The 12,803-nt window shown below is 35.4% G+C and overlaps 1 protein-coding gene across 4 annotated transcripts; it reads left to right on the top strand.

Annotated features, from left to right (window-relative positions):
- The first annotated feature begins 2,136 nt into the window (after nt 1-2,136).
- Nucleotides 2,137-6,902, top strand: LOC147389959 (uncharacterized). Of its 4 annotated transcripts, none has more exons than XM_086418791.1 (8): nt 2,137-2,441; nt 2,870-4,074; nt 4,158-4,248; nt 4,389-4,522; nt 4,664-4,715; nt 5,183-5,262; nt 5,391-5,484; nt 5,796-6,902. In XM_086418791.1, the coding sequence occupies exons 1-8, from the start codon at nt 2,246-2,248 to the stop codon at nt 6,404-6,406; spliced, it is 2,463 nt and encodes an 820-aa protein (XP_086274917.1). In that variant the 5' UTR covers nt 2,137-2,245; the 3' UTR covers nt 6,407-6,902. The 4 variants fall into 4 exon arrangements, with proteins under 4 accessions (XP_086274917.1, XP_086274916.1, XP_086274918.1 ...); XM_086418790.1 differs by having other exon boundaries at nt 2,138-2,441; nt 4,389-4,546; XM_086418792.1 differs by having other exon boundaries at nt 2,302-2,441; nt 2,794-4,074; nt 4,389-4,546.
- Nucleotides 6,903-12,803: the final 5,901 nt, after the last annotated feature.

Here is a 12,803-nt window from a genome sequence, read left to right as displayed (position 1 = left end):
AAATGTTACAAAATGGATCAAAATCATGAATCATGATTACGATAAATTTTGAGTTACTTAGCTATCAAAATCTTACTAGGCCATCTTCAGTTTCGTAGGTAAGCTATTATTAGTTTATAGCGTATATTGTAACTACTTGAGTGGAATGTAGGAGCAAGATTTGTTTAATAAATCGTAAAACGTTGGAGTTATGCTTTATTGTTGATGTCGTATTGTGAGATGTTTTTTTTTTTCTTTTTTCTTTTTTAAATATAAAAAAAATTAACATATTTATCTTGATTTCATTTAAATGTGCATCCAAAAGATACACATATTTTCCCAAACATTTGGCTAGTCGTATACTAGTATCCCATGCCAACTTTGGATGTTAGCAAACTATAATATCATGTTTTCCCATTTTTACCTCGAAAACTAATCTTATTTTGATTTTTTTTGGTAAAATGGAATGTTCTTATTGTCCATGTGAAGTGAGAATACACTATATTTCATGACAAAAACTCCTAAGACACATCGCTCATGTGTCAAGATCAGAGGCACATATGCCAACATATCCCATCCACACATTCTAGTTTCAATTTTGTTTTTTGGTTGGTCGTACGTACTAATCACCTTACACGTGTAGAATAATTAAATATATCAACTTATTGTGGATGGACATATAAAGATTCGAAGGTATGACTTGAAGAACAAATTCAATCGTCCTTACCATCTCAACTAACCCTTGGTGGGTACATTTTAGTTTTAGTTTGATGCAAGCTACTCACATCAAAACTTCGTAACTATAGCTAAGCCCAACATGCCAGGAAAGAATGAATTTCTTGTTTCTTAGTAAAGGAAACTTGGATGTTCTCCACTTCCCATATAGCATATTAAGTTGGCCAATTAACTCTATAAATAGGTCTTTTGGTAGATTTGTACATAAACAATCAATTTTTTCCTTTTTTTTTTTTTTTTGTTTGGCCAAAATTAGTTCTTAACATTGAATTCAAGTCATTATATCCACACTCACAAACTTCAACTAACCATTCAGTGCTGGCACCTTCACATAAACAATCAACTTCATCAGGATTTTTCCTAAATTTGATAATGGTTTACTATTGATCCTTAACCATTAATTAGATCTTTTTTTATTAAGGTTCCAACTTGCCAAATTGGTTAAATTTGTATGTGTTGATATTGTGACCTGGGTGCAAAACCTGCCTTCACCGACAATTACTGACCCCTAATCTGGCGTGTCTAAAGTAAAAGTTAGATCATTTTTGGTACTCAAATGAAATCTAACATATATGTATCTCTAATCAAACTATATAGATATTTTTTAATTTATAAGTCTAAGATGGGATGTTATGCATATCATGGGATTAATGGCCCAATTTCTTGTGTCAAATGCATTTTTTGAGAGTAGATAGATATCAAATTGTTGCTTACTTTTACGATAATAAAAATTTTCAAAAATAAAATAAAATGTGCCACTTGACAATGTGCCCACTTCTACAATTGGGCTCTTAATTGAGATACATGGATCATTTTTTTTTCTTGAAAATTGGTTCACCAAAAAATTGCTTCTCACAATAATTCATTGGTTGTCACTAAATGGTAAAGGATAAATTTAAAAGAGTCGTGATAATCTGACACCCCCTCTGACATACGCCCTCATCGCAAAATTGTAGATCATTTGCCTCGGGATACACAAGAAAAAATGTATGGTTCTTGTGTATCCCAAGGCAAATGATCTACAGTTCTGTGATGGGGGCGTAGGGGTATTAGAAAATCATTATACTTTTTAAAATGCCTTCATAGAAAAAGTCAGGAAAACTTAATTTGTGAAAGATTTTCTATTATGGTAGAATCACTCACAATTAATTAGAGATTTAGACTCCCTACAAAAGTTTGGAGATAATTTCCTTTAAATTATTTAATTATGAAAAGAAATTTTTTCACAGTTTCTAATTTTTTGCAAAATTAGAAGTATAATTCAAAATAAAAAATGGTTTAGGAAGAATTCCAAAGGGCCAAAGAGGACATGAGGGGGGAAAAAGGTAAATTAATGTGCATAAAGAGAAGGGTATTATGGTAAACTGATGGGGCAGGGAACAGTACCTCTCCATTACAAGTTATCGTTTGGTGAGGAGTCGTGGACCCAAGGTTAAGAAGAATTGAGGTTGAGGGGTAAAACTGTAAATAAATAAGAGAGCGAGACGCAGAGAGAAGTTTTCAAGTCTGCGACGAAGGGACTTGAGATTGGATGAGAGGAGAGAGAGTACAACGCGCGATACGCACACAACACCCATCTCCAATCGAAATCTCGTTTCTCGGGCCAATCACGAATATTTTGGTTCAAATTTTTGTTGGTCTTCTTCGCTTATCAGAGAGAGAGAGAGTTGCAGAAGTGGATGAATGGGCTGTTACTTGGGTTAGATGGAGTTCTAATGGATACCCAGGTGAGCAAATTGTACACTGAGAGAACCCTTTTGTTTATTCTTTCTATCTTTTCGAATTTATATTCTTGGGGTATAATTTATTAATGCAGATGGTCTTCTTTGATCTTTATTTCTTGTTTTAATCTTTGTTCTTAGTACGTTTATTTTATCTATATAGACTTTGTAGTGTTAAAGATCCGAGATTTATTACAAAAGGCTAGGTTTTCCAGATTAATTTTGTATTGAAGGGAGGACTAGGTTCAATGGGCTTGGATTGGGATCTCTGTTTAGTGATTTTAAATTCTTTTATATTTATAGATTCGATAATAGTCTGATTTTGGTTTTTTTTTCGACCTTTTTTTATTCTCTTTAGGAGAATTCAGGAACATTGCCTAGGGTTTTAAATAGATATGTTTTTTGAAGTTGGGTTTTCATGGGTTGAACTGAAGGAAGAATGATGGGGACTTGCAGCAGTGAAGAAGAAGAGGATAGATTCTTTGATACCCGAGAGGACCTCACATCAGTTTCCGATTCGGGCTCTGATTGCCCGGACACTTTCAATTTTGGCTCAAGTCCTGGGGTCGTCGATAGGGTGTCTAATAGTTTTAGCTATGAGGTTTGGATTAGGAATCCTGACAGTGTTCATGATCGACGTCACAAGTTTTTTAAATGGATGGGTATAAATCTAGATCGAACCAAGGGGAAGGACCCCGAAGACCTATCTGGGGCCGAATTTGCAGTGGAGATCGAACGAATTACGGAAGACAGTGGGGCTGTGCTTGGAAACTCTAGTTCTGAAGATGGGTTTTCCTCAAGTCGATCTTCCATGTCTTGCTGTTCCAGCAGTGATACTCGGGATTTTTCAGAAGGCAGGTCTTCGGAGGACACTTTTGTGTGTAGAATCAAGAATTTAGATGACGGAACAGAGTTTATTGTGGATGAATTGGAGGAAGATGGTACGCTGAGTAAACTTCGTGAAGTGGGTTCAAACCGATTGGTAACCATTGAAGAGTTTCAGAGTAATCTTGGGTTATCTCCTTTGCTTCAGCAATTCATGCGGAGAGAAGCTGATGCAGTGGCAAGCAATTCGTTGGAGCCAACAAAGAGAGTGACGAAGGGATGGTTAAAAAAATTAGGTTCTGTGGCTTGCATTGTGGATAGGCAAGGGAGGTGTGGCACCTTGAATCCCAGCAGTCCTGGTCTAGCTACAGGAGGTAGGGTTCAGAGGGTTAAAGTTAGCTCATGTAAGAAGCGATGCAAAGAACTTTCTGCTCTTTATATGGGTCAAGATATCAAGGCCCATGAGGGTTCGATTTCAACAATGAAGTTCAGTCTCGGCGGGCAGTATCTGGCGAGTGCTGGTAAAGATGGGATTGTGCGTGTTTGGCAAGTCATGGAGAGGGAGAGATGTAATGAAGTTGACATTCCGGATATTGATCCTTCATGTGTATATTTCACCGTGAACAATTTTTCCGAATTAGCCCCACTTTTTACAGATAAAGAGAAATTGGGTAAATTTAGAAGCCTAAGGACAAAATCAGATTCGGATTGCATTATTTTTCCTCCAAGAGTCTTCCGGATTTCAGAGATGCCTCTTCACCAGTTCCATGGGCACATTGGCGAGATCTTGGATCTATCTTGGTCGAAGAATAAGGTCAGCAATTATTAAGGAATGATGAAGTTCTGTTAGTGAAGAGATTCGATTTCTGTTTCTTATTATTAATGTATTTCATGCAGTATTTGCTGTCATCCTCGATCGACAAAACAGTTCGCTTGTGGCAAGTAGGATGCAACCAATGCCTTAAAGTCTTTTCCCATAACAATTATGGTACGTCCTTTGCTGCTTATGGGTGTTATCTACTGACGTATATTTGATTACTGAAAAATCTATTCCGTTGATTAGTTAGTCAGTTGGGGTATGATATGCTCCTTTATGATTTGTTTGGTTCCTCTTAACATGTGATGCAGTGACATGCGTTCAGTTCAACCCCGTGGATGATAATTATTTCATCAGCGGCTCAATAGATGGAAAAGTCCGGATCTGGTCAATTCCTGATTGTCATGTTGTTGATTGGACTGATATAAGAGAAATAGTCACAGCCGTATGTTATCGTCCTGATGGACAGGTTTGGTGTTTTTTTAAAACATTATTATGTTTCTTTGTCATATTGTTGAAGTGAGAAACTTGCCTTGGACAAGTCAGGAGATTTAGATTAAATAATCTTTGTATTTGATATGTGCAGGGGGTAATTGTTGGCTCCATGACAGGCAATTGTCGTTTCTACGATGCTTCAGGTATGCTCAATTGCTCCAAATCACATTTCCCTCCTCAAAAGTAAACTACAGCTGTTAGTTGGAGTAAATTCTCTGATATTGACTAGGTCTAAGATGCCCAGATAATTTTTTTGCTTACTGCTTTTATTTAATGTGCGGCCTGATTAGATATTCAAATGGGCACAAGATATCAGTTATGAAAACTTTTGTTTAACTTTTGATTATTCCATTGCGACTGAGTTAGCTGGAACTTTTTATGACATTTTGGGTGCCTTAGCTGAGCTTATTAGATATAGTCTATACTCTATACTAACTCCGCTGGTGATTAGGTTTTCAATAAACCCAAAAAAATGATTGGGTTTTTATAAAATATAGTAATGCTATGATTATCCTTGGACTAAAATAAAAATTTTACTTTTTTAACCTTTTCACGTAAGGAAGATTTTGTTGTTGCATGCCAATTGATTTTTTTGTTTTGCATGGATCAGATAATCATCTTCAACTGGATGCTCAAATATGCTTACAGGGTAAAAAGAAGTATCCTGGCAAAAGGGTAACTGGTTTTCAGGTGGTTATCCTCTCTTTACATTGTTTGTCTTACTCTTTTTCTCTTCCCAACACTTTTCTTTTTTTTTTTGGAATCGCTATGATTTTCTAAGTTCCAATTTTTCTCTTATTTTATTTGTTGCTCTCCAGTTTTCCCCAGGTGATCCTAGCAAATTAATGGTCACTTCTGCGGATTCGCAAGTCCGAATTCTAGATGGAGTTGATGTAATTTGCAAGTACAGAGGTGGGTAATTTGTCCTTCCTTTAGGCTTAATTTCTTTTAGAACTAGCACACATATTGTAGGCTCATATTGACTTCAACATTTTGGATGCCATGCTATGGATAATGTTTGAGGGGAATGAACATAAGCAATTATGTCTTTTTGATTACTTATGCTAACATTGTTGACATTGTGGAGTGCGGAATCTATGTCGTTGAAACCAGTAAAACCATTAAGTGATAGCTCGAGTTATTGGATGGTTTTTCTTATCTAAATCCATGTTTTATGTTTTAGTTTGAGCTTTTTCACTTACATCATTCTTCTAAAGCTTCAGGTCTTCGGAATGCTGGAAGCCGGATATCTGCATCTTTCACTTCAGATGGGAAGCATATTGTTTCGGCTAGTGAGGATTCTAAGGTCTACATCTGGAACTACAATAGCCAGGATGAGCCTGCTTCCTCCCACTCCAAAAGCATATGGTCTTGCGAGCGCTTCTTCTCCGATAATGTCTCAGTTGCTATACCTTGGTGTGGCATGAGATCTGGAAATTCTCTTGTCTCAGCTTCCACATGGGGAACTCATCCATCCCATCCAGTTTCTGGGGACCCACCAATAAGTAGCCCAAAAGATGGATGGCACCATTGCCATTTTAATGAAAATTTGCACAACACTCCACCTTTAACTTCCCCTGATCGATTCTCTCTAAGCCATGGATTCTTCGCAGAGGCTTTACCGAAGGGATCTGCAACTTGGCCAGAGGAGAAGCTTCCCTCTTCAAACTCCCTGACCGCTTCATCGCCACCATGTAAATCCCAATACAAGTTTCTGAAGTCATCTTGTCAGTGCAGATTCACTTCTCATGCGTGGGGTCTGGTGATGGTAACTGCAGGCTGTGATGGACGGATCAGATCCTTCCACAGTTATGGATTACCCATATGTCATTGAAACCCATAGGCTTAGCTTAAGCCTTATCTTCATTGATGAGATCCTCATTGTTGATGGCATTTGGACTGGCTTGCAAAATAATTGTTGCTCTGGATCAAAAATCACTTCAAAGACTGCAGCATTTGTCGGATTGGACATGGGGCCAGAGAGGGTATGACGTTTGGTGGGTGTATCCTAAATCCGGTTGCCCGCCACTTCCACTTCCATGGCTGCGGTGATTCCGTTTCAAATAACTTATAGGCATGCACGGTATAGATGATGTTCAAGAAGTTCGGATTCTTTAGTTGGGCCCTGTCATAGATTTTGGATGTATAATGTAATCAAATTTTTTTTTTTTTTTTTTGAAAAGTTATACTGTAATCAAATTAGATTGCGATAGAAGGCAAATTTTCTGTGGTTGTAATGTAATCTGGCCAATTATCAACAAGTGGCCGAGGTTTGTTTATTTGAATTCGGATAGCCAGCTCAGTTATACGATTCTTTTATTTGTTTATAAGTTCATGTTTACATACTAAAAACATTGTAGAGGGTTGATTGAAGGGTCACTTGAAATATATAAAATGTGTATAGTCAAGCTGTCTGTGCAACCTTTGGAACCCCCATCTTTTTTTTCTTTTACTAATAATAATAATAATAATAATAAAGAATGGGATGGAGAGTGGAATTTGTGGTTGGGAATTATCCATTAAAATGAAGTGGGGAACCTTTGCCTTCCATGATATGTGTTGGTTGGGCTTAATAATTGGTCTGTTTTGTCTGCCAATCTGTGTAGCATCCCTTTCAAATCAGTCTTTGATTCTTCTACCATTTTGGAGTTAATGGCCTCTCCATTTCTTGATGTTGAGGTCTCTGTTACTGAATCCTCATGATCCAACTTTTGGTTGTCTGAATGGTTGTAGTTGTTTCTTAATCAATCTCTCTGATCAAACTTGATAGATGGTTTTTTAATTTTTTTTTTTGCATGCTTGAGTCATCTATCCTAGCATGAATGATGCAACATGTAGACATGGTGACTTTTTATCAGGTTCTGATAGAAAGAAACACTTCATGTACTCCCACAAACTCTTGCAGAGGGGCCACAGAAAGAATGATATTTTTTCTCTACTGGCCCAATGCACATGATCAAGTTATAGAAAATCAACAATGGTGTGGCCCTTCTAAAGATCCATATTTTATGTAAAAATACCAAATGTCTCAGATTCAATGGATACACAAGTTCTAGCATAATGATTAGCTATCAATTTTTTTTTTTTTTCTTTACTTTAATTGTTAGTTAGTATTCTAAGTATCTATCGATGTCTTTTAGTTAGTCACGCTATAATAAGAACCCACATTATTGCACATAAATCACCTTATATGAGTGGTATAATATGGCTGATGACTTGATTTATGAAACAATTCAAGTTTCTCTTATTCTAGTTCATCACTTTCTTTTGTTTTTTTTTTGGTAAAAAGTAGAAACCAGAAATCCATGTTATTTATTATATCTATAGAACTATAAAATGTCAAAAATTTCATTTTATCCACACAAAAGACTGAAAGGTTCTTTACTTATTTGTCTTTCATTTTAGTTTGCAACTAACAGCATAAAGGAAAGAATCAACCCCAATTAATATCATGGAATCCCAAGTAGCCCAACAGTTTAGGTTTGGATTAGCTTGGCCCAGCTGGAACCCTCCCATTGACAGACCTATTCAAAGGAAAAAAACTCCCTTTAATTAACCTATATTAAGGTTAGTGGGTCCAAAGTGTTTTGCACTATTTATTATAAATCAAAGTGAAGATGAAGCTTTTTGTGCTCAAGAATACAATCAATTCTTCCCTAGGGATGTGTTATTTATGCTACCAACATGCATCAAACTCGAACACATGATTTCCCTGATTAAATCCAGCTGTTATAAATTACCAATTAGACTGATTTTTGGTATTCTCCAGGCACGTTTTCTGGGGAAAATAATTTGAAGTGGCCATCCGGCTTCAAAATTTCGAAGGGAACCTTCTAGCTCCTTTATGGAGTACATGCGGCATTTCTTAAGAGGTATTCTAAATATTGACAAAAATGTAGGGGCACAAAATAAATACGAATTGCCATTGTGTCTTGTAATGAGGAGAGTTCCCTAAATAATTTGAAGCGGACTGGTCGCTTCAAAGTTTGACTCATTTTCGGGAGTTAGTGTGTGGACACAAGTGGCGTCCAAAAGAGCAGGGAAAATTATTTCCTCGAAAAATGCCATTTCAGGTTTTTGATTGCACATTATTCCTTGGAATTCACTTTCTTGCCAGAGCAGTTTTCTACCCTAGGTGGGAAAATATTCTCCCACCCCACTTTTCAGGAAAATGGGTTTCCTATTGTCCCATATTAATTAGTTTCTCACGCTTGCCCAGACTTGTTCCATCTTATTAGTTATAGCATAAAGGTTTAAAATCTCATCTCGAGGCAATATTTTAATAAGTAAAAAAAATGAGATTGTCTATATCTGGGCTTTGCCCAGTTCATAGACTATGATCTTGTCCAAGGACTAGTTATGGGGCACGTGCAACGCCCACACATCACACTCACCAGATAAGTGAGGGTACGCTTTCGCGGGTGGCCCCTAAGGAATTAATGCTCATATTGGGTATTGAACTCACGACGTACGGGCATTAACAGCTATCGGCTCAAAATTACCATTGAACTATTTGACACCCAATATCAAGATAGGAAACATCACTCAAGACGAAGAAGATCTTTTATTATGATCAGACTTCATTCACGACTTGGAAACCGATGGTCCTCATGAGTATGGCAATAATGATAGCTTTCTTATTGGTGATGAAGTTCATGATCTTGTTAATGGCTGTGATCTTGCATACAAATCTCACACACACCAAGAATAAGATACTTGAGATCGAAGCTGTACTTGGAGTATCTTCATGTCCCTTAAGACAGGAGAATAAAGTTCTATTAGATGCCTCGGCCGAATCTTTTTTTGCATGATTGGCGGACCCCCACATGATTGTATGAATCTTGGATTTACATGGGCCAACCCAACCCCTTGTTTGTAATTTCACAATAATTTGCAATTCAACTCCTCAATAAGTTTCACCATTTTTTTCCGGATTATTTACAATTTGTTATTTTTACATGTTCATTCATTTCATGTTTTATTATGCTGAGGTTGAAATTCTTTATCTACTCAACTTCATAAAAGTTCAGGTCAAATTTTTGTAGAAATTAGAATCGATTGAAGATGTTAAATAGGTTTTTTTTTTTTTTTTTAAATGTTCTATACAAAACAAAGGATGGTTTGAGAAAAATAAATAAATAAAGGGTCTGTGCTCTGTATGAAAAACTAACTCTCTTTTTGACATTTTTCTAGGTGCAATCAAGCTGCAGAATTCATTTTTATAGGTGTCCTGTTCCTATAGAGGAAAGGTGTCTACGTGACACGTCTTGCTTGGAGTTCAAAAGATATCGGGCTCCTAACCAAGCCATTTTCTACATGGCACGCAACCGATGTGTTTAATCTCCAACCAAAATGTGTCTATGTAGACATCTTATATTGTTATAGGAATGGGGCACCATTCTGGGTCGTGAATCTTTGGCAAGAGGTAGAAGATGTAGGCACTTACACTTTTGTTAGGACACCGATATATAATTTTGATTATAACTAGTTGGCTAATTGATCAACTTTATGAAAAATCATGATGAACAACAGGTATAACATGGTTTGTAGAAGCAACCGAAGGGGGTCCAGGACATGTACTTATGTTTGCCTACCTACAAATTGTCATGACCATAGATATGGATCGGAGAGCCGACTTCTCCTTCAAGGAAACACAGTTATTCTTCTCCTCCTTCTCCTCTTCTTCACTATAATTTCTCTTCTGATATGTCTTTCTTTGGTTTCACTACAAATGACCAATCATAAACCACATTTTTGATTCATTAGGATATGTGAGCAAAATACCATATCGATCAAAACTCCATTAATTACTACATATATAAACTTATGGCACTTCAATTGAGTTCGGAACAAGTAAGTTTGATGAACCCACCCATCATGACCCTTCTTATGTATTTAGCTTCATCGTATTATGAACACATTGATGGTGATGCTGCACTCAATGTGATCCATGAAATCGATTCTGATGAAAACATTCTACCACGATCCTCATTTGTGAGAATAAGTAGACCTTCCAATCCATTCCAGAGGTCCAAATAGTTTATCACCCTCATCCTCTAAATAAGGTGATACGACGTAGGACAAGTCATAGAAGAAGAGGAGACCCATTCCTAAATGGAATCGTCATGATCTTTTGCTTTGCGATAAAGTTTTTTTTTTAAGGCCCAATTCCTTCATTTACCTTATTTTTTTAAAGGATTCTGTTATTTTAGAAAATTTTAATTTTGTTAATAACTTTATTTTTAGAAGTCAGAATCAAGCATCGTCAATTCTGCTTTACTTCTAGAGTTAATAGTTTTTATTTCCATGTTTAGTTCATTTAAAAAAAAATATTTTTGATAATTTTTAATTTTGGCTAATGTCATGTTTAACTAGGAATAAGACTCTATGTCAATTATTGTAACTCCAATTCTTTCTCTTGGATATTAATGTTGATGATATCCTTTATTCAATTCACCTGCTTCATAAGGCTACTCATTTAGAGGGTGTCAACAGGTCGGGTTCCAATTCAATTCCTAAGGTATATAGGATTGAAGTCACCATATTATTTTGATTCTGATTCTTGTTGGTTCGATTCTTGAATAAATGGAATTCAAACTAGAACTTCCAAGAACCTATTAGTTCCGTTTCTCAAGAATCAGGTGAAATGGGTGGGACTCACAAAAAATCCCTATAATTGTCAAAATTAAAATGAGACAAATTTGGCTCAAACAAATTTATTAAAGTCCATTAAAGCAAAGGGTATACTTAAATTGTCACTTTCGCCCTACGTCTCTAAATGTACAAGCCTACTCCATTAAAGAGGATCCATGATCACTTCTCCACGAATGTTGGATTTCATCCTCCAAACAAGATCAAGTCCACAAGTCAGTCTCTAGGGACAAATGCCCTTTAAAAAGATGATAAAGTTGACAAATCCTTTCTACATAGGTAAAAAATATTTTAATGAAGAAGAAACCCTCAAACCCTTATCTTGATCTTGTATCATTTTCTCTTTGAAGATCTTAACTTGTTCTTTTACAATGAAGAAACTCATAAATCCGTCACCATAATAGAGGCAGCTGGAATCCAACTTCTTAAAAAAATCAAACTTAAAACTCCATTTTAACCAATTAAACTGTAGTTGAAAAAGAAGGGAAAACAAAACTTCTAGAAAAGATCAAGCTTACAAATCCTTTCTTGGGGCAAAATTTCAAGGGATAAAGCTCAAGCCCAAAAGAAGAAAATTGTACACAATATATCTTTTCACAGAAAAAGAAAAATCAATATAAATCATGTTTTTAAGGGATATATATATATATATATATATATATAAATCATTTTGCATCTCAAGGTAAGTTTGCAGAATCTGTTGTCTACTATTTTTCTGATTATTGAAATTTCGTTTTTATTCATAAATAACACCTTACAACACTTGAAACTCCACATACATACGTTTATAACTTTATCTAATCTATCAAGAAAAACTCCCACAGCCCTTGTTGGCAATTCGGACTACAGCAAAAATTTGATATGTGAAAAAATTGAGTTCTATTCGATTTTTGGTTGCATAAATTCAGTCAAACATGAAATATGCAGCCTATACGTATTTTATATGTGTTTTATAACTCCCACATCAAAAAATCAGAAACAAATAATCAAGTATACTTTGAAAGGGAGTCAACCTATATAGTAATACAATTATCACGAATCAATGGTTTCAAGTTAGGAAATTTTCAATTATGTGAACTATGACTCTAGAATCTAGAATACATGACATACATATAATAAATTGGAATCCAAAAAATAGGTAATTCCTCCTCCACTTAGGCAATTGAGCAAATAATTTGGATGATTTTATCGTCAATCTAAAAATTCAATATATTTTTTAATATTCTAGTAAAATTCTTAATCATACAATTCCTTGAAAATTTTTTATAATAAAAATCTAAACTTAATTTAAAAAAATATTGCAACTTAGATCTCAAGCAACTTTAAAAAATAAAAATAAAAATCCAAGATATAAAAAATAAAAAAAAATCCAACAAAATATATGAATATCTGCTGAGCTCAAATGAATAAGAGAAAAAAATATAAAAGGAGAATCAATTAAAAAAATTCTAAAGAGTTGCATGGATCAATTCGATTTCAGTTCTTTACTACGAAGTTGTAGAGAAATTGAAAAGTCCAACTGATGGAGGAGACCGAACTTCGCCAGTAACTTAGATTTATGTCATTTTTTTGATTGAATA

This window comes from Akebia trifoliata, chromosome 12 (genome assembly GCF_017979445.1).
Source record: "Akebia trifoliata isolate Shusen 1 chromosome 12, ASM1797944v1, whole genome shotgun sequence".
Lineage (NCBI taxonomy): Eukaryota > Viridiplantae > Streptophyta > Magnoliopsida > Ranunculales > Lardizabalaceae > Akebia > Akebia trifoliata.
The sequence above is the reverse complement of the archived record's forward strand: the minus strand, read 5'-3'. Positions and strand labels throughout refer to the sequence as shown.

Excerpts from the sequence above, each read along its gene's own strand:
- LOC147389959 (XM_086418790.1), top strand. The coding sequence starts at position 2,246 with ATGAGAGGAGAGAGAGTACAACGCGCGATACGCACACAACACCCATCT. Across the intron at positions 2,442-2,869 it reads GAGTTCTAATGGATACCCAG|GAAGAATGATGGGGACTTGC; the intron begins GTGAGCAAATTG and ends GTTGAACTGAAG. Across the intron at positions 4,249-4,388 it reads CTTTTCCCATAACAATTATG|TGACATGCGTTCAGTTCAAC; the intron begins GTACGTCCTTTG and ends CATGTGATGCAG.